General features: G+C 41.7%; 1 protein-coding gene across 4 annotated transcripts; it reads right to left on the bottom strand.

Moving 5' to 3' along the window:
* Positions 1-325: 325 nt before the first annotated feature.
* LOC132980638 (protocadherin-10-like) lies at positions 326-20,121 on the bottom strand. Of its 4 annotated transcripts, none has more exons than XM_061046889.1 (5): positions 17,019-20,117; positions 15,927-15,985; positions 15,281-15,387; positions 4,173-4,333; positions 326-2,022 (listed from the first exon to the last, which is right to left on the bottom strand). In XM_061046889.1, exons 1-5 carry the CDS (start codon positions 19,563-19,565, stop codon positions 1,969-1,971), a joined length of 2,928 nt encoding a protein of 975 aa, XP_060902872.1. In that variant the 5' UTR covers positions 19,566-20,117; the 3' UTR covers positions 326-1,968. The 4 variants fall into 4 exon arrangements, with proteins under 4 accessions (XP_060902872.1, XP_060902864.1, XP_060902856.1 ...); XM_061046881.1 differs by having other exon boundaries at positions 3,950-4,333; positions 17,019-20,116; XM_061046873.1 differs by lacking the exon at positions 326-2,022 and having other exon boundaries at positions 3,602-4,333; positions 17,019-20,116.
* Positions 20,122-21,983: the final 1,862 nt, after the last annotated feature.

The raw sequence follows: 21,983 nt of genomic DNA, 5'->3' as shown, positions 1-21,983 counted from the left end.
CCACTGGTCGAAATATTGCAATTAATACAACTTTTTGGGACATTCAAGCAAGTGTGTGGGGATATCCTCTTCTTCTCATAAACTGTGGTAAAAACATGATGTCAACCAGAAGATATATTATTTTGAAAGCAGGACCACCAACCAATCAAGTACTATGGTTAATAAACAATACAGACTAATGACATCCTCTAAGCCGTTTACCCTGAGAACATGCTTAACTAATAGATGATTAGCAGCTACAATGTTAACTGAAAAACTATTTTCCTTCTGATTCTGTTCATTGACATTGTGTTCATGACGTGAACATGACAAAACACACGTTAGAGAACTTCAATGACACGTTTTATTTATCACCACTTGACCTGTGTTTGTGTGTGAGAGTGTGCATGTGTTAGTGTGCATAATGCAATACGTTTCACCTGACCTGGTATTGCCTGATTATATCCATCATTATCTGTGTATACCTCTCCTGTATGATTGTAAAACCTTTGATATCTAGCTTCATTGTGATAGTCCTCCGTTCTGTACATCAACACACACTCCGCTTGTTAAAATACACAACAGGCCAAAAGAACTCAACTGGTGTCTTTGCTACACACAACAAGGCCTAGCGTCTGTGAACAGAAAAGAAGTAACAAATAAGAACATCAACTTAATCCTTGGTTGGTGTGAAGGTGTGTGAGCTCCTTCTCATTTGAATCAATATGTCTTGATTTTGTAGCACTTGGTATAATTAGATTAAATGACATAATGAGGTGTAGAAACTAACCAATGGTTACACAGTTTTCAGAAAAAAAGTAAACTGTATATATATATATATTTATATATATATAGTTATATATAGATTTATATTCATTTATACGCTTTTAAAATAGCACAGTAAACACTTTTGCACATGATAAAAACCACTGAGTGTGTCTGATTGTTTATGTATAGGCCAGTGGCACACATCCTGTTAATTGGTCATTTCCCTTTCTTTGCAGTCAGCTCAGGAAGGAACTCGGAAAACTGTTAAATCACTAGTTTATAAATGAGAACATTCACATTTGTGATTCTTTATTGGTAAACTGAACATCAGGATTATTTAGGCGCCCTTTTCTACACAGTGTATAAGTCAAAATCTCCTTCCTGAAGTGGCTAAACTTGAAAGGACTGAACCCGTCTCCAAGACCGCACGTTTCTGTCCGTAACAGTAAGTAGGAATATGTTAGAGTCTGCACACTTTAACCACACAGAAAGAACAACTGAAACAAAAAAGAGAAGTTATATAAAGACAGTCAAGTCAAAAAAAACAGAGTTACAGAATTTATAGTACTGCACATCATCTCTGCATGTCCCCATCTTTTGAATGTCATTTTACACCTGTACAACACCTCCTCTGTTTCTCTCTCTGCTCGTCTAATGCTGTTTCTCTGTTTTTCTGTTTATCACACGGTCCCCCTCCCCCCCTGAGTCTCTGTACAGTTGGCTTAGTGGTGACCATAGAAAGACTGTAGCTAAAGGGTTCTGTGTAACATTGGTTGAAGTTTGTACAGAAACATTTGTTTTTCTTCATGTAAACAGGCACACACAGATCTCTGGAGGTTCACTCCAAAATGTTCACAAGTCCCCAAAAGAAGACACCACTCTGAGTTCATCGGTCCCTCGTCTTCTTGTTTTTGTAATTCCTCTATTTCAGTTCTTTACTTCTGCTGATGACTTTATAATTTCCACATGTCATGTGTAGTGGCCCTGATCTCAGTCCTGCTGAGAAGAATAAGGCCTTGGATTGTTCCACGGATATCTAGAGGTTTACAGCTACTCAGTATTTATGTTTTCCCTCCTCCCTCGGCAACCATTGCCAAGGCTTTGTTACAGCTCGCCAACCCAGATAATAAAGCTTAACCAAGGTTGCTGTGTCCACGTTGCTGTTTGTTTCGTTTTATTTCGCTGTCACTAGCTTCAGTGTTGGTGGTCTAGCACAGAAATTCACGCTGTCTCTGACAGGTCCACGTGGAATGAGCTAGCAAATCCTTTTGCGGGCTGAAAAACAGAAAACACACTTGTTAAGACAAATGGCACCTTATCCCTAGAGACTTTTAATGTGACACAGTCGGCTCAAAATACCATCTCTGAATGGATACATGCCACAAAGCTCTCTCTGTAAAGTTATTTATATACCATTAAGGCTCTGTGCAGTGTGATGCTAAAACTAAAAACATGTCCATCAGGGATGATAAATGTTAAAAAATTTGGTGGCTACATAATGCATGCATAGAAAATACACAGACCACTAATTGCTTCATTAATTATCCAAAATGGATCATTAAACATTTATAAAGCCTTTATCAAGGCAATCCTGGTGATCAGAGCATCGCTGTAGCCAGAAGTAGCATACAATGCTATTTTTAAAAGTAGAACATGATGCCTGTTGGTTAATAGAGCATCTGCCTCTGGGACTATTCTCAAAAAAATGTTTTACTTCAGACTGATGAACAACACCTTTGTCATGAATGCTCGGGGTTTATTTATTGCAACATACTAGGAAAAGCAGGAGAAATCACAAACCAGAAATGTAAAATGAAATATAAAAAGTTGTGGGTTTTCAACTGTGCGAATATGGAGTGCATTTATCCTAACCCTCCGAGGCAGACAAGATGAGCAGACGCGCGGGCTGCTATATTTGGAGCAAAGTAGGCTCTCGCACCTTAAGGCTAAATACAAATTATTTTTCACACAGACCTGATGTGCAAGAGGAAAATTGCTTGGCTCTGTTTGCCAAGACGCAAACAAGGAGAAAAAGAGTCAGGTTATAGTGCTCATCGTTTACCTGAGAGACAGCTCACAGTCAGCATGCAGTATCATGGAGGATGGTGGTTAACATGGTGGTGACTTGACTGGAAATGACTTCTCTACCGAATGTGTATATCGAATCAATTCTCTCCTCTTAGAACTAATAGAATATTCATGTGATGTGGAGCTTGGAAAGCAATCGAAAGCTGCGAGACGTGTCCTGCCCGCCTTTTCTAAAGAATCCCATTGTGCTTCTTCAAAAGTGCAAGTGGGGCACTCAAATTTATACCAATAGATATCAATATGTTTTATTTGCCATATAAACCCTTCCTTGTTAAAGAAGTTCCATTTCTTAAACAAAACGTGGGTGTGTTACTTGGCACATTAAGAATCTCGACCTCAGGGTTGACAGCTTATCTGGGCCAACTTTTGATCCACAAACAAGCAGACATAGATACATTAGACTTGACTTGAATCCTTGTGAAGAAAATGCAGGATTGATTTTGTATATCACCTTTCAGGCTGTTAAGTAGAGAAGTCATTTTGCTCGATCAAAACTCTGGACATGGAAAACAGATGGCCTTTACAACATGAACAGATCTTTCTTATATGTCCCTCTCTATGCACTGTGTCCTAACCTAAAAGAAGCATGTATTTGTAGGTTTATGAATATGGCAAGAAAGAATGTGACATGTTGTTGTGTTGATGACCTTTACTTATATGAGCATCAGATTCAAAAGGCTGATTGGGGGGCAGGGGCGTTTTGTGGGGAAATTTAGAGGAAAAGGATATAAAGAAAGAAAAAGTTGCCACAGCAGCTTGAAATGAGTCCAATTCAGATTCTGTTTATTAAAAATAAATTGCATGGTTACAAACATTGGAAGGGTTGGGATGGGGTTAGATTCTAAATTTTTCAAAGTGGGTTTTGGAGAAGGAGTTAGCAATGATAGATTGCATTTTTTACATAAAAAATAAAAATATAATAACAGAAAAGAAATCAGATCAACAAAACATAAAGCTTTATCTTTTGAGCTACTTTAAAAAAAAAAATGTTGATGAACAACATCAAAAGTCCAGATCAGAATCAAGAGGCAGATTCATGGTCCCCTCCTTTAGTATCTGTACTGGACCAGACCAAAGTCGTAGGGTCCCAGGGAACTTTCATACTGATACTCACAGAGAAAGGTGGGTTTGTACGGTAGAGTCCCCCTATCATACTCTTTCCTCTCTAGCGTGCTGGAGCTGTACTGCTGCTGTTGCTGATGGAGGTGATGGTGAAGACTGTGGTGTGACTGTGACCTTTGACCGTCCTTGCCAAAGGTGGAGAATGACCTATCGGCGGTCGAGACGGTGGACGAGGTCATGGTGAGTTGATCGGCGAGGTTGACAGAGGAGGGTACCTCAGTGTCGGGCAGCGTGGCGTCCATGCCGGGAACGTGAAGGTTGCTGCGGTAGTCTGGTCCCTGGCGCCCGTCAGACGGCACAAAGGATGGCATCCAGCAGCGGTCGGAGTGGCCCAGGGCCTTGCACTCCTCCGTGCAGTTTGAGAAAAGGTCAGCACCTGCAGAGAAGATACAGGTGGAGGAGAAGGGGAAGAGTGAAGTGGAAAGATGAAAATAATATATGATATAAGAAAGGAAAAGTCAAAAGACAGGAGAAGGAGCATGACAGGAAATGTAGTACACATATATGGAGTGGAAGAGGGGGAGATGAGAAAAGGGACCAGGAGAGAGAACATAAGTTAGCAATCATTTGCCAATGTCGCAAGCAGAAAAAGTGCAGCGAAAGCTATTCATCAAAAAGACAAGGCCAACATTGATGAAGCGAATTGTTTGTTTTTCATCCTCACCTCGTTCATTTCAAATGTAATGTGCAATCAAAGTGATGTGGTGTTGTGAAAACATTACAACCCCTCTACACATCAACATCCTCACACTCACAATTGATTTCCAAACACCATGAGACAAACTGTGGATCTATATTCCATCATCGCTACACAAAAGAAAACAACCCACAATTATCTTAAGAAATGCCTCACAAATACCAACACAATATTCACTGGCTGCGTAATCAAACTACAACGTCAATCATCCCGACGCAAGTCCACAAAGACTGTAATTGGCACAAAAACAAAACATCAAAATAAAGAGATTAAATTAACATTTGAAATGATATAATAGAATAACACATTATCTCTCTCTCTCTCTCTATCACACACACACACACACACACACAACCAGCAGGAAGTAGCTACCAGTTATGTTCATTATACTCTCTTAGAAAGAATAAAGGGGAGAGTGGGGGGTGGCAGAGAGATTATAAAAGAGAAGAGAAAAGAACATGAGACTTGAACAAAGTCCTCATAATAATGAGACTCTATTTGTGTACTGGAGTCTTAGTTCTCCTGCAGCTTTCAGATGAAGTTTGGGCAATGTGGGGAAGCGTTGAGGATGGCGGCATCAAAGCAAAAGATGAGCAGTTTAAGGCTAGAGGAGAAAAAAAAGGGATACACCAAGGAAGAGGGACAAAAAAAAACAAAGATATGTAATCTGTAATTCCAATAAACTGAGATGGCTCCAGATCAAAGGGTCCATTTACACAAGTCTATTCATCTGATCCATCTCACTGATAATGACATAATTTATCTGTAACAAAAAGCAGACCAACACACAAACAAACAATGTAGTATACGTCTACATATCAAAAGATATCAGGCTGTGTAACTGAGTATGAACAAAGGATTAATCCTCGAGGGATAAACCAGAATATTACTTTTCATAATCAAGATTGATCATACAAAAAAAGAAAAATGAAGATAACTTTATATTTATGGGCAAAATATAAGAAAGAAAAGACCTGTGTGTATTCGATTCTGGTCTTTGAAGGGGGAAAAAATAATATTATAGGTCCACCCCCAACACATTCAGACTAAATCTCCAAATATCAGCCTTTCACAGATTATGGATTATCTTCTCTGTAAATGAAAGAGGTAAGTACCGCGAAAGTGTCAAAAAAAAAAATGAAGGAGCAGGCAGTCAAATATTTCACTTTTGCTTCCCTTGTTCCCCCTCAGATACAAGTCTGTGCATTTCAGACATTTGTAAATGATGACTTCAATATACTCGCCTAAAACCCAAAATGTTGGAAAAATACTTTGACAAATAAAATAAAACTATTCAACTGAAATCCATTATTTTCACAAGAGCATATGAATTGTCCTCATGACGACAAGCCATGAGTGTAACTTACATTCTAGAAGGGAAAAATCCCTGCCTATAATTTCTGTTGCTTTAGAGTGATTAACAAAAGCCTCTTCGAACTGTGTGACATGGCACATGTGTTTTTTTACCCTCGCTGTGTTTTGAATCTTAGACTCCATTCAACCTGCAGATGTATCAGAACAGACAATCAAATCAAGACGTATAACCAGCATGTTGTTTGGAAGAAAAAAAACATTCCAACCCAGATCAAATTCTGTTACAATTAAAAAAGATCCAAAAGAAACATTGAATAGAGAAGTATCTGTCAGTACAGTGAACTGCAAACACAGTCTGTTCTGTCCTCGCTATCAAGGTAACAAACATTTATCTAAAAAGGATAAGTGGTTCATTACTGGAGGAGGAAAAAAATATTTTTGCTTTTTTATTTTCTTCTCTGTCTTTCAGTTTGGTTATGTTACCATTATCATAATTTATAGAAATATTTGTTACCAGTTTTTAATGTATGTTTTTTTAATTATAGCCGCTAAGCTGCTGAAACAAAACAGCACCCTTATCAAGAGGCAGCCCAAACTGAAAGGAAAGAAAAGTCACATGAATGAGTAAGCGAGTGTGTGGTGGTCAGTTCTTTTTCTGTCATTTGAAAAACCCTCATGATATAATTCAAAATTAAAATACTTGTAAAGCTTTGACTTTAATTTAGTAAAATATGAGTTTTTGTGAGGACAAATGTCGTCCAATGGACATGTAAATGCAGTACACAAGAATTACCACTGGTTCTAGTTTTGTATGCCTGTGTGCATTGTGTGAATCTAATCATGTTGCTAATTCAGGTCTCACAGGGAGCGAGACAGGCAACAAAGACTGTGCAGTGCCCAGAGAGCCAGAGGAGACACAGGGCTTACAGACAAGGGACTGCAAGGGCCAAACAGACGGGGGAGTCACAGATTTCACAGACGGAGACAGCAGGCAGGAGAAGCAGCAAGACTGCAGGAACCATAAGGAGGGAGAGGGGAGACCTGGGCAATCACAGATGGAAATAAAAAATGGCCAGAAGAGACAGTGGGAGACCCAGGCCCTCGCAGATGGAGATGGGAGAGGGGTGACACAGAGGTAGGCTGAGAGGGAGACACATTTGATTATAGAATGCCATGATGAAAACATAAGCTGTTTCATACTCTAACCCTGTATGGAAGCCATTTCCTATATCCTTATCTAACTATGGTGATGTGGGGCTGGAGCCTATCCCAGTTACGGAATGAATGAAAATGCATAACAGCACAGTCGTGTTTTCCTGTGGGATATAATGAGCCTACAACCTGCTTTTAAACTCTTCTGAGTAAAACTGCAGAAACACTTGGCTTGAAGGCAAATAGCTGCAGAATGTTTGACAGTGTCTTGAAAATTGCATGTATTTTATTTCACAAATTGATTTAGCATGTTTTTTCTTATAAAGGGACTGTTTTACTCTGTTTCATCTGCCTGGTCCAAAGATATAGCACCAGCAGTGCTTTTGCTGCCAAAGGGTTTGTTCCTTTTTATCACCACCTAGCACATGTGGGTTGTGCTTCAATGGAAGCTCTGTACTGAAGGGAACACACTATGATCTGGTGGAGAACAAAATCAGCAATCTGAAAATGCCCTGAAAGGCTTGCTTCTGTGAGTGAGTGCAGCATTTAGCTGCATGGACCCTGTGATTCAACCGACACTAAATCTATATTTATAATTGTCTCTAAAGGAGCATATATTCATTGCATTTTTTTTACTTGGATCTTCTGCAAATATATGTGCACTTCTAAAACATAAGGGTGTTGACCTAATGCCTTAACGTCTATGTTTTTCCATGGACGAAGTGGGTGATTGCTACAAGGCATACACTAAATATACCAAACATGTGGAGTTAGATCAGTCTCAATATTCACAAATGTATTTCAATGCACACACAAATTTATTTCATTCTATATAGATGTAAAACAAATCAACAAATCAACAAATAAGATTCACAAATGTGTTTCTGATTCACACAAATATTTATAGTTTTGTATATATGTAATAGAAATCCACAAATATATAAAGTGTTCAGTCTGCATTTACAAACTGTTTGTCATTTGTGAACCTATAAAATATAGTTGACTTTGCACAAGCCTGGTCTGGTTGTAAACGTGATAACGACACATCGGCCGGAATATCACCAGTTTATTCAACACCAGTTAAACCAAAGACACGTAGTCAATATACCCAACACGATAAACAACTTTCCATATAGTACAACAATCACAGAGACTATTTGTGCTGGTCAGATTAAAGATGACTTAGTCAGACAGCTAGTCTGCGCAGATGCAACGCTAAAGTGATCACATTAAATCATATCCTTGAATCTACGCTACTGTGATTGGCTGAATAGAAAGGAGACATCTGATTGGCTACAGACATTTCTCTGCTGAACAAAATGCATTTGTGAATCTAACCACGGCAGGGTAGTCTCAAAAATCCCACACACAAATGCAGTGAGGTTCACAAATGACAAACAGTTTGTAAATGCAGACTGAACACTTTATATATTTGTGGATTTCTATTACATATATACAAAACTATAAATATTTGTGTGTGAATCAGAAACACATTTGTGAATCTTATTTTTTATTTGTTGATTTGTTTTACATCTATATAGAATGAAATATATTTGTGTGTGCATTGAAATACATTTGTGAATATTGAGACTGATCTAACTCCATATGGACAAATCAGCAGAAAGGCTGAAGCACAGGTGCAAAACCTAATATGCAACTGTGCAGATGGAACATATGCATACTGATCAAGATGCAGAGTTATTATCATGGGATTATGAGAAAGGCTCCATTTGTTCCCCATTCCTCATCCCTCAGAATATTACTAAGCAAGCACCAGAGCACATAGTACTCTGGGTGTAATAGTCTGCAGCAGTCACTCACTTGTCACTTATTTCCAAACTGCACATGGATTTTTGCCTGGCAACTCACTTAAAAAAAAAAAAAAAACATCAACACATATGTTTGCAAATACACAGGTGCTTAAAATATTCTCTTAACACTGATATATGTAAATGTACGCAAGAAAACAGGCAGACAGGCCGTGACACCACATGACACCCAGTGGCTGTTGATTCCCGTGAAGCACCTTTTCCTCCTCCGGCAGGAAGCAAAACAACAACCAAAACAGTGACTGGCAATGACAGGCCCTGCCAGCAGTCCTCTCTCTCATTGTGACCTCATCAGACAGGAAGAACACATGCACACTCTCACACACACACACACACACACACACACACACACACACACACACACACACACTTGTGTAACCACGCTACACAATGCAAACCCAATCAACTTGCTAATAAGCAATCAGCTCTTCTGGATTACTTTTCACTGTTTTTTTTTCTTTTTCTTTACACCCTCGAGTGTTTCAACATCCTGAATCCTTATGATTTGACTAATTGTGCTGCCTGACATCCAGCGACAGGGAGCAGAAATTAAGGAAAACAAATCCACCAAAAGCATGTGCTCCATGTTTGAATTCACTTTGAGGGCATATATCTGCTGCTTTCAGGTTTGCAGTAATTCCCTCCATATTCATTCATCCGTCTGTCAACCTTTCTCTGTGTCTATTAGTCCCTCTGTGCGTCTTTCACGCCGTTTTTGTCCCGGCCTCTCGTTATTTCTCCAACATTTAATCCTCTTCGCCTATTTCTCCCTCTCTCTTAATCCCCTTTTCTCTTTTCAAACAAACACAAAATAACCTTCTTGTCCCCCAGGTAGAGTGTGTCTTCTCTCCATACCTTTGTTTTTCATCTTGTCTTCCAGTGCTCTGCAGAGAGTGCAGACACAAATGTCAATATTTGGACAGCAGCGAGGACAGCAGGGGAGTAACAGAGATTCCTTGCAAAGAGTTGGCCAGTGAAGCTGTGATGAGTAAACCTTGGACCTCCCAGGACCAAAAAAGAACAGGACGGCACCTGCCATATTGAGTAGTTCCACACAGAGAAATTGTTCTGTGTCTCTGAGAGGGATTTCATGTTTAATATACTGCAACTGAACGGGAAGAAGAGCCAAGATGGCCTCTTGCCCTTTAGAGTAGATTTGATTGATAAAAACCTCTTTCAAATGTAAGACCAAAGATTCTGGATTGATGGTATCAATTATAAAAAGCCTTGACCAAGCTATGTCTCAGACACAAGCATGTGTAGACTGGCACCTCTTGAATGCGTCACTTATGGGTAATGGGTTTTTTTTAATTCACTTATTCAGATCATTTTCTCAATTTTCTCAATTTTGTCCACTAACACTAGGGATGACATTGTTAACAAAAGTACATTGAAAATACATTGCACAAGCGAATAGGTTGGCAAGGTTTTCAAGAACAAAAAACAACTTTCTTTCAAACAGGGGGTTTGTAGGTCTATTCATCCCAATATCAAGGTTGTGTTTGTCCTATATTTGGTTGTAAGAGAGTTACATTTTGCGTTTAATTTCCAAAGTTCCTCAAAAAAAGAAATACTCATGTTAGCCAGCTAGTTCCAAAAGCCAGAACCCACACAGATTGAGATCTTGATAATAGGGTTCTGCCACATTGATGTTAATTGCTTTAGTCGGAGTAAAGCTGATATTGAGTACAGCAGAAATCTTCATAACAATTACTCATTTCCCAATGAGACAGAAATGTGCTATAATCTGTAAGATTGTAGTAGCCAATGTATTTTCTCCTCATGTCTAAGAAACTGAAATTGTAAGCACAATGTTTTAAGGTAAAGGAAAGATGGTCAAAATGTAAAAAATAACTTGACAAACAGAAATTCTTCTTTCAACCTATTGCACGGATACAAACACATGTATTGGCGTTGTGCAAATGTGCACACATAGAGCCCAGTTTATGTGTTGCATCCGAAAAGCATAGAGTGTAAATGAAGCTATAAATCACAGATCAGATTTCAGATTATGCAGATTTAGGAACACATATCTTGGCATTGTATTTGAGTCTTTTAAAAGAATTTAGCATTGCAGCCAGACTAGAGCAGATGTCCACTGATTTAAATCTCTCGGCAGAAAGGATAATATTTGTGTCACTCGCGGCCAGAGCATGTTTATGGCTCTCAGGGCTTTGCTGGGACTTCCATTAGTCTTACTGCGTTCTGTTCTAAATGTTCAAGGTCTCAGTTAGAGGCAGTGAGAAAACATCTTTTTTTCATATTTTGTTCTTGTTTTTAAGCAGATTCAAGGCATATTCATTCTTACTGGTACTGTTAGTGAAGAAGGCTTCTGTCCTCCTTTTTATTCATTTCAGGGTTAGGAACACTTAATGTGCAATTCAGTTCAAAGAGCAGTTCATTCAGAGAGAGCAGCCTATTCACACAAGAACATATCCATTAAGGCACTCCACACTGTGTATGCATAGTGATTATTTTACATGGTCCTATTGTGTTTTTGATTTATTTCAAAACAGAACTCAATTCTTTGAAATGATTATGCTCCCCGATCTACGGTATATTAACAATGTTTCTAAAAGGTCATGTGAAATAGGGATGTCATGTTACACTCTGAGTTGGAGATAAGAAAGACACTTTGCAGGGACTGAAGTCGTCCATTTAATGAGTTAATCGAATCGACTGATCTTTCCCTTTCACCGCCTTCATTGACTTTTATTGACATTCAATAAGGCAGTCAGTTCAGCCACAGTGTGAACCATTACTCTCTGTACATCTTGACCATTTCATCCATCGTCGTTATTTAACGTGGGAAATAAACTGTGTTTTCTGATCTTCTTTGTCTTGGAGCTCTGAATATCTTTGAAGGCAATTTTGAGATGACATTTAAGACTTAATCTTAAACGATTTACAGACACATCATTGACAAAACTAATAATCAAGAAATTGATCAGCAGAAAATCAATGATCAAAAGGAATATATCATGTTAATAAAATGTTTTCTTAACTTTGAGGTTTTCCATTAAGTGACTTTTCCACTCATCCTTTTTCTCTATTCATGCTTTTCTTTACTTCTCCTCCTTCACTTTGAGCAAGGTCACTTTTTCATTTCATTTCGTGAGCTTGTGAAATAAAGCAGACATTTGTTTAAGTTTCATGGATCACAGAGTCAGGGATCAGTTTCTCGGGAGTGAGCGGAGGGCGTTTCAAAACTCTCTGTGCTAAATTCCACTGACAGCTCACTGACATGGGAAACTGCAACACGGTGCCCGCCACTAATTCATAATCAGCCATCTAATACACCATTGCCAAAGTGATTTAATTGTCCCATTTGTCACGGCTGTTGTTCTCACCACAACAAACGTCATGATAATGATGATTTCCCGTCTCCTGCCCGTCATGCAGCCGCTCACAGCTGATCGAAGGTTTGTGAGATGCCACATCTTTTCACTGATGTATATTTGATCCCCCCTCTTATCTGGAATATCATTTAGACTTGGTTGTTCCCTTTCTCTGCCAGCATCTTAAAGTATAAGGGGGGATATTTAAGAAAAAAATGTCTTATTGAAATCCAATGAAGTAAAAAAAGAATAAGGGGTGCTAACAGGTGTGATAGTGGATCCATAGTGCCTCCTCATGCAGCAGTGCCTCACTCCAGACATGCTGCTTTCACAAAAGCCATTTGCCTGCTTTTTTTAAAAGGTATCCGCTGATATCCCAGCCTCACAGGCAGTGTCCCTTTGATTTAAAACCAAGTCAGGAGACTTATTTTCTAAAGTGTCACACGAGCGGCCGAGCGGGAAGCTGCAGCAGGTGTAGTTGATGATATGCCAACTGGAAATGGTTTTTCCTTGATTTGAAATATTCTGAGGCGCACCAAAAGGGAGAATGTGCCGGGTGCAGTCCCACGAGGAAACCTTGCCTCCAACCCTCCTTTGATAATTGCTATGTAAAGGTTCTGGAACTGAATTACTGATCAGCCGAGTGTTGCGGAGAGGCAACGAGTGAGGGAGACAGAATGAAGGATGAGACCCTGTCACGTACCCAAGAAAGATAATACATGTGTAAGAAAAACAACATACACAAACAGAAAGCAACTACTAGACCTGTGTATGCATGTGCACACAAAAGTCGATGATGTTTAAAAACACTGTATACATTATACAGCATAAAGACATGTGGTCTATAAATAGCCTTTGCTCTTGATGGTTCAGTTTTCTGTAATAATCACCTAAAGTTAGGTTCACAAAAACACATCCACAAACATAGTGTACAACCCACACCAGTGACCAACAACCTTCTCGTCCCTTCTCAGTAAAATAAGTCTCACATATCGCAAGAGACAAATGAGCCTTGCGTAAGCCTATATAGGCAATATATACCTGGCAGAGGGCCAACAACTTGCTACCACTCTCTCTTCTCAAACAGAATCTCATTGAAGCTTCCCAGAGCAACGTCTCAGAGGAAAACTCCTTCTCAATACAGACATCATCACCTCGCCTTGTTTTCTCCTACACAAAACACACACACAGAAACACATTACATACAGGTACAAACCCCTACATATTGAATCAGACAACAGTCAACCTGTACACACACACACACACACACACACACACATAAACACACATAAACACACACACACACACACACACACACATGAACACACACACACACACACACACACACACACACATAAACACACACACACATGAACACACACACACACACACACACACACACACATAAACACACACACATTCTGTCTGGTTTTGTTGTTTACAGAAGTCTGTGAAACTCAAGTTCCCTCTTTCCAAAGAAACCAGTCGTGTGATATTACCTCCCATGGAGTGCTAAGCTGTTGCCTTATAAATCCAACATGAGAGATAAATGAATGTTGTTCAGAGCCAAATGAAGCTGAGACTACATGTTACTGGTCCATAAATGTGGTCTTGTTACCAGTAAGAAGATATGTGATGCAGTACTCCACAAAAAGAAGATAAAGAAATACAGTTGATCAAATAATGCCAGGGCTGATTACTTTCTTAGTCTTGGTGTTACCTGCATGTAGGTTAGGATGCATATCACATCAGTTACACATCCATGAACCTTTTGAGTATACCACTGCTAAAAACTGTTGTGAAAATCAGTCAAACTGCATTATTGTGCTGTTCCAGGTGTTTCTACCATACATAATGATTGATGATGTATGTATCAACATCCATGCTAATATTAATTTTACCAAAAGTTGTATTCACGAGGAGTAGAGGAACATGTCTGTCTGATTTCTTCCAATTCTGCGTTTCAGTCTCGCAGCCAGTTTCATCAGCGAGGCCGGGAAGTGACACTACCACCGCTGCTTATTAGTTCTCACTTTGGGCTTTGTTCATTAATAATGTCAAACACTGTGCAGCCTGATGAGGTTCATTCACTATCCTACAACACCTATCGAATCTGCTCTATTTGTATTCGCAGCACTGATATGATATTTGGCAGGCTCAGGCCTAGGCAAGAGCCCGGTGCAACAATCCCTCAGAAGAAAAGGGCAATTCAATATGAAATGAGTTTTTGTATTGCTCTACTTTTTGTCTGACTCCAATTTGATCAATAAACAGGTACTAACCTAATACAATTTAAGAGCAAACAAAGGGCAGGCGGGGGCTTATGACGGGACCTAAAGCCTTGTACGGACAAAATATTGCACAGTTAAGTGTAAAGAGAGAGAGAGAGAGTCATGAACTAGAGGGGATATGTCATAGTTCTTACATGATCTACTTACCTCAACTCATTATAAAATCAAATAATAAATAGGCTTCTGATAAGCCTGATCAGTTGATTCTGGAACAAACAAAGCAGCATACACATGCTCATTGAAAGCATCATTATATCAATTTAGCTTCTATGCCTTTTCCTCCCCTTGAGTGAATCTATTGATTAGAGTCACGAAGGCAATGTAGACATCACCCTGCTTTGCTCCAAGTCGCTGTCCTTTCAGCACCACTCAGTCAAACAGCAGAGAGTTACAAAGGGAAAAGTGGAACAGAAAGGAGCAGAGAGAGAGAGAGAGAGAGAGAGAGGGAAAGATCTCCCCAAATGTTCCTCGTTTTCACCGGGGTGTGAAATACAATCAACACCTCTGGGGCCTGTTTGTGCCAGCCAGCCAACCAGCAACACCGGAGCCCGGGCCTTCACACACTCAAATTAAGAAAATTAAAAGCCACCCATCCGCACCAACAGTTCAGCATTTTAACCATACACAATCGCAAAACATACACACTATGGAACCAGGGGAAGGAGTGGGGTTGTGTAATAAGATGATTTAGGGGTTGCTCACCGGCTGGATGCCCTCGGTTGGTGGCATCGTGGTCACTGTCCCCTTGTTCACTGTCGCCATGACCACTGTCTTTGGAGCTGACAATGTCTGCCTCTTGGAACGCCGAGCTTGGAGAAGGCAAGTCAGTGAGGGAGGGGTGAAGAGAGATATGTCAGGGGAAAAAAAGGAAAAAGGTGAGAAAATAAGGCAGGAAGAGAGGTCCAGATACAATATGGTTTGGGGGGATGATGAAAGGAGAGGAGGATTAAATGAGGGGCAGAGAAAAATATTAGAAATCAACACCATATTAAAAGAGTCACGGTGGCCGTCAAGTCTCTAAATTGGATGTTACACATGGCATGTAATGAAATCCAGCATTAGAGCTTTAATGGGCGCTGCTCTGTCAGTTATGGGACTGAAGCCAAATTGAAGATGAACATTATGGATACATTGGGAGCCATGTTGCTTCTCAAAGCCACAATTAACGAAGCAGAATATACAGGGACCGCCCTGATGGGTGTAATATTCCATTTTATTGATATGTGAATAGACTGTGGCTCCATGGGGCCTATTGGATGTTACAGGTCTTCTGAGAGTGAATAATATGTGGCTCACTAGGTTTTTGCACGTTATTAATAATAAGGTGTGTGTTTGTGCTTTTCTCTACCTGTTGACACGTCTGGGTCTGTCCACCAGATAGCTGAGTTCTGCTCGTTGGTGTTTTGTCTGAAAGACACATGAACAAATATTAATATCTATACTGAGACATACACCATGCACCAAACTGACCACACACACATATGCATACAGTGGTTAGTTAGATTCAACTGTGGCTTCTAGAGGCCTTGTGCCGACGATGCGCGCATCCACTTGCTGAGTGAGTGGGCGAGAGGAGACGAGAGCAGGGGGGAGCAGGGGAGAGAGTGGGTTAGGGCGGCAATTGAATGCGTAAATGATTGAGCCGCCCGTTGCTGAAACTGAACAACCTTTGTTCATGGTGCTGCCGTGCTGGGTCGTGCACAGAATATTTAACGCACAGGAAAGGCAAGGCTGTGACTGGCTGTCTGGCTCAACTCCAGCCTCACCGTAATCAACAAAAAGCCCCTTACTCCACAGCTCCCCGAGCAGAGCTCACGAGCTGTACAGAGGGGCCGCCAAGTCACTCCCCGTCTTCTATAACATAATACATCAACCAACAAGGGCTTAAGTGGGGAAGTTAATCACGTTCTGATGTAACCCAACTATCTGTCCTCGGGTTTTCGGATAAATGAATGCATGTATTTCATGTATTTTCTCCTAGCCGCACATTATATTATTTGGATTCAAAATGATACTCATTTCCTTACAGGTGACCAAAATAGAGCCTCTGCAAAAGACAGACCTTTCTATAGAAACAGAATGTTATGCCCAAATTCCGGCACGCTTGGGTTTTTTGCGCGCCATATAACGGCTGATGTGACAGCAGTCAAAGTAAAAGGCCACATGGGATTGAACAGTTGAATTAATCAGTCATTACGCACGACGATGATTAAAGGCCACTGTGCAGAACAACCAATAGATACCACTTTACCCTCCCGGACACTCTGCTGTGCACTTTTGGATAACATACTTTGACATGAAGCAGACACAGCTGTTTATTTCTGACGGGTCTTTAAAATTGGGTTAACCCTTTAAATTCTGGTTTGGTGCATGTTGAATACATTTTGAAGGGGGTTAAGTGTAGCCCCCGGCGACAGAGCCTGATTCAGGTTTCTCTTACCTCATTAGAGAGAATACTGCCATTGGATATAATGTCCGGTTGTTGGTCACTGTAACCCGTGACTATGGCGCCGCAGGGGTTGGCGTGATCCGTGTCAGTGCTGCGGGAGGGGCTGCACGGTTTGAGGAACATGAGATCCGTCTTTGCGGACTCCGGTGTCAAACACACCTGGTAGCAGTAGGAGTTCTGGTTCTGGTGGTGGTGGGACCCGAAGCCACCTCCCACACCGCCCACACCAGACTCCTCCACGGGCACCTGCCCCACGGGGCCAACCCCTGACGTCACGTTGGTGCTCTGAACTAACATGATGTCGGATTTACTCAGCTTCTTCTGTTTCCGGCCACGAGCCCCTCTGCTACAGCACGAGCTGCAGCACAGGCAGCACTCACCGGCCAGCAGGCACGTGTACAGGTTCAGCTTCTTGTCCTTTTGGCAGCGCACGGCCAGCACGATCATAGCTAGGAGGAAGATGAAGGACACGGAGCCCAAGGCGATGATAAGAATGAGGGTGAGGTCAAGGGAGGTCTCCTTTGCCCTGGAGGCTGAGCCGCGATCCCCGCTGCGGCCTTCGACCACACTGTCCACTAACATTACACTCACACTTGCCGAGGAGGAAAGGGGGGGCTGCCCGTGGTCCCTCACTTCGATCAGCAGGTCATAGTAGCCCTGCGGGTCACGCTTTGGAGATATCCTGCGGGCTGTCCTTAACTCGCCTGTCCTCCAGTCCATTCGGAACATTCCCATTTCATTGCCCCGCAGGATGCTGTATGACAGCCGTGCATTCTCGCCATCATCCGCATCCATGGCCACAATGCGCGTCACCAGGTAGCCCGGCTCCGCAGAGCGCGGCAGGTGTTCTTTGGCTGTGCCGTTTTTACCGATGGGGGCTATTACAGAAGGAGCGTTGTCATTTTGGTCAACGATGATCACATTTACTGTGGCATTAGAGAAGAGTTCAGCCGCACCGGAGTCTTTAGCCTGGACCATGAAACTGAACTCTTTCAGCTGCTCGTAATCAAAAGAGCGCAGCGCGTAAAGGTAGCCGGTGTCCTGGTTTATGGACACATAAGTGTCCACAGACATACCCTGTATGTCACACTCCAATATGGAGTAAGTAATAAGAGCGTTCTGTCCTATATCAGGGTCTAAAGCACTCACAGCGTGAATAAACGCACCAGGCACATTATTCTCAGTCACATACACATCATAAACAGCCTGCGTAAAACGGGGCGCGTTGTCGTTCTCATCAGACACGTGCACTTTTATGGACTTGCTGGTGGCGAGTGAGGGCTGACCCTTGTCTTTGGCCACCACAGTTATGGTGTAAGAATCTGTGTTTTCTCTGTCCAGCGGTCCGTCTGTCACGATGGTGTAATAATTTTTAAAAGACGATTTTAGCTTGAAAGGGACATCTCCTAATATCTCACAGCTCATGTGTCCATTCTCACCAGAGTCCCGGTCTGAGACACTGAACAGTGCGATGACGGTGCCCGGGGCGTCCTGCTCGCTCACGGATTCAGTCACCGTGCTAAAACCAATCTCTGGTGTGTTGTCGTTAACGTCCACGAGTTTGACCAGCACTTTGCAGTGAGCGGGGACCGCATTGGCCCCGAGATCTTTAGCCTGGACATAAATCTGGTGCGTGCTACTCTCTTCATAGTCCACCTCACCCGCGACCTCTATCCTGCCTGTTCGTGCATCAATATTGAACAAGTCCTTTATCCGCGGGGCGTTATGATTGCTGAAAGAATAAACTATTTCCCCGTTTTGTCCCTCGTCAACATCAGTGGCATTGAGCTGAATGACCAAAGTGCCAACAGGGGAGTTTTCCCGCAGGTTGACGGAGTAAACAGTCTGGTCAAAGGTGGGCGCGTTATCATTAGAGTCAAGAACTTTAACGACCAGGAGTGCCGTCCCGGTCCGCTGCGGGATGCCCCCGTCCACAGCCGTCAGCACGTAGCGATGCACTGCCTGCTGCTCTCTGTCCAGTGACTTCTCCAGCACCAGCTCTGCGAACTTGTTCCCGTCGCTCTGCGTCTGCACGTCCAGGTAAAAATAGTTATTATTCGTTATGGCATATGTGCTCAGCGCGTTAGTGCCCACGTCGGGGTCGAAGGCATTTTCGACCGGGAAACGGGTCCCGGGAATCGCGCTCTCCGATATTTCCACTGAAATGTCTGTCTCGGGAAAGCTGGGCGGATTGTCATTGATATCCATCACTTCAATTTCTACGCGAAAGAGCTCCAGTGGGTTCTCCAAAAATACCTCCAGGTGCAATAGGCATGGGATAATCTGTTTACAGATTTCTTCCCGGTCAATTTTCTCCTTCACGACAAGCGCACCGTTTTCTAAGTTCACCTCGAGATAAGGTGTTCTTGAACTAGGCACCGTCTGAAAGCGGCGAGCGGAAAGTTTGGTAATGTCCAACCCCAAATCCTCTGCAATATTTCCAACGACGGAGCCAGGCTCCTGTTCCTCTGGCACGGAGTAGTGTAGCTGAGAGACAGCTCCATCCAGGATGGAGAGCAGAAATAGAAACCAAATCATCTCCTCACCCTTTCACAAAGTGCACTTTAACACGAAACCAAAAAAGTGTTATTCCTTTTTTACAAGCAATGAGCATTTCCCATTTCCTCTGTCCGCAGAAAGGCAGTGAAATAAACAGCAACAGGGCTGTCCGATGGTGAAACTCCTTTCCTTTGCCTCGGGTCAGTGGAACATTGTGTCGTTTCAGCTGTGAGAAGCACAGCCATTTGATCCGAGCTTCTCTGTTTTAATCAATTCTGCAGCGGTCTGTGAGTTTTGGCGTCAGCGCAAACATTGCAGGTTGGAGCCAGAATACAAAGCCACTTCTCTCTGTGTCCCTTCCTCACTTTTAAGTCTCACAACAACATATTCCAAACGAGCAGTGAAAAAGGCAAAAATTCCTCTTTGCGCGCCGCCGAAACCTTAACAAATGTAACTCCTGATTAAAAGCTGGCGAATAACGGGACTTTCTCTCTATCTCACTGTGTGAGGATGTAATCACTGCGCCTAAGCGCTCAAAGCGGATGATGTTCTCAGCTCGGCTTCTGTAAGGCGAGTGGGAGCAGCGGGGTTGGTTTTGCGCACAGCTCCATTCCCCACCAGCCAATGGTGTTCTCAAACACCGGGTGTAATGGCACCTGATTGGGGCTCTGCAACGCCAGCCAGAGCACACATCGGACCCTCATAACAAAACCAGTTAAGTGCTGTTGCGCTCCCATCCTCTTCTCCCCGCTCTCCTCGAGGCCCGACCTCACTTTATAACAGGGAAATTAAATGTTTTACAAATCCATTGAATTAAGAACGTCGAATAATGGATGGTGACGGTAAGCATCGGTGGGGCAGTTTGTGGTTACCCTACCATTGCATTGATTGTATTTCGTAAATATTTCATTTGAAATATGATATTATTATTTTCTCTCTTTAAATTCCAGTGTGACAAATGGCTCACAATTTGTTCAATTAAGAGCCATAAACAGCTTCAGGTTGCCCTTGACGCAATGACGTCAACAGTTTGATATTATTAAAGCTTTGCTCTGATACCAATGCATGAGTCAGAGTGCAAAGTGTGCTCACAGCCAAAGACCACCATGTGAAGAGCCTGCGCAAGTAAAGACAGCTAGTGACGCAATACCCCACAGTGCCGAGGCCATCCCCTCTCTCTCTCTCTCTCTCTCTCTCTCCGTCTTTCTGAGATGAACATGCATCTATAAATTTGAAAAAACATTTTAAGTTATATCTTCAGTGTGGTTTAGTAGTGAACAATAGTATGATACAGAGTTCCATCTCGATCACGACCTCACGAGTCACTTTTCTATTCAGTGTAATGAAGCGTTGTACTTTAGTCCTACCGTGTTTCTAATAGCCTGAAGCCTATTAGTTCCCCTATCTTCACTTCCCCTATCATTAACCCCCTCACATGCTGCCTTTAACTGGAATGCAGTTGCATCATGTGCTAATTTAATTCATAAAGCATAAATTAAATATGCAAATGGAATAGTTGCGAGGGAGACACAAATAGTGGGGGTCTAACTACTTGCACACAATTTGGAAGATGATGACAAAAAGATGAAAAAGAGAGTAATTGAAGCTAATTAGCATAAGTCTCTAATTCCAGTGTAATAGACGTAGCGCAACAATATCGGCCATAATGCAAAGCGACGTGCCCATTGTGCAGTGGATTAAACAGCGAGTGGTACCCGATTCTGCATCTCGCCATACAAGTCAGAAGAAACAAAAAGGAGACGTTGGATGAATTTTCAGCCATGTCTGAGCCGGAGCTGTGTGACTGAATCGAGCTGACACTGGAGCCGGATCTGGGAGCGGAGCCCCCTCTCCCTGTCTCTGTCAAGGCTGTTTCAGAGACCAACGTCGCCCCCTGGCGGCTGCGTCCTCGCTGTGTAACTCCTGTAAATGAGGAAGGACCCGTGAAACTTACTCCATACTTAAATGTTTCCTTTCTTTTTCAAAGCTTATTTTCACCATGGACTAAACATTTAACATGTTCTGTTTAGAAACAAGTTTATGGAAATGTAAAACAAATTTAAAAAAAAACTTTACATACAACAGGCCTATATATCAAGTGTATTTGATGTACATAAACATGCATATTTTTTCTTTATTTTAAATAATAATCATACATTGTTGTTTTTATTGCTTTTTATATTCTATATTATATTCATATTTTATTCAACTGTATTTATTGGGCTGTTAATTGATCTTTGGTGGTTATTATTCTGATCATTCACTGGAGTAGAAATAGCCAAATTTCAATGTAAAAAGACAATCCATTACACAATGAAGTTTAAAAATTCAATTGTTTGTGAAAGTACAAAGGTATTATGACACAAATGTAAGTGAAGTATATGGAAAGATGGATGTATGTATTTAAATGTTCTTCTTAGGAGTTGTGGAGAGGAGCAACAAGATGTCATGAATCCA

This window comes from Labrus mixtus, chromosome 2, assembly GCF_963584025.1.
Source record: "Labrus mixtus chromosome 2, fLabMix1.1, whole genome shotgun sequence".
NCBI lineage: Eukaryota > Metazoa > Chordata > Actinopteri > Labriformes > Labridae > Labrus > Labrus mixtus.
The sequence above is the reverse complement of the archived record's forward strand: the minus strand, read 5'-3'. Positions and strand labels throughout refer to the sequence as shown.

Excerpts from the sequence above, each read along its gene's own strand:
- LOC132980638 (XM_061046873.1), bottom strand. The coding sequence starts at position 19,565 with ATGATTTGGTTTCTATTTCTGCTCTCCATCCTGGATGGAGCTGTCTCT. Across the intron at positions 15,986-17,018 it reads GCAGTATTCTCTCTAATGAG|ACAAAACACCAACGAGCAGA; the intron begins GTAAGAGAAACC and ends TGTGTCTTTCAG. Across the intron at positions 15,388-15,926 it reads AGACCCAGACGTGTCAACAG|CTCGGCGTTCCAAGAGGCAG; the intron begins GTAGAGAAAAGC and ends GCCTTCTCCAAG.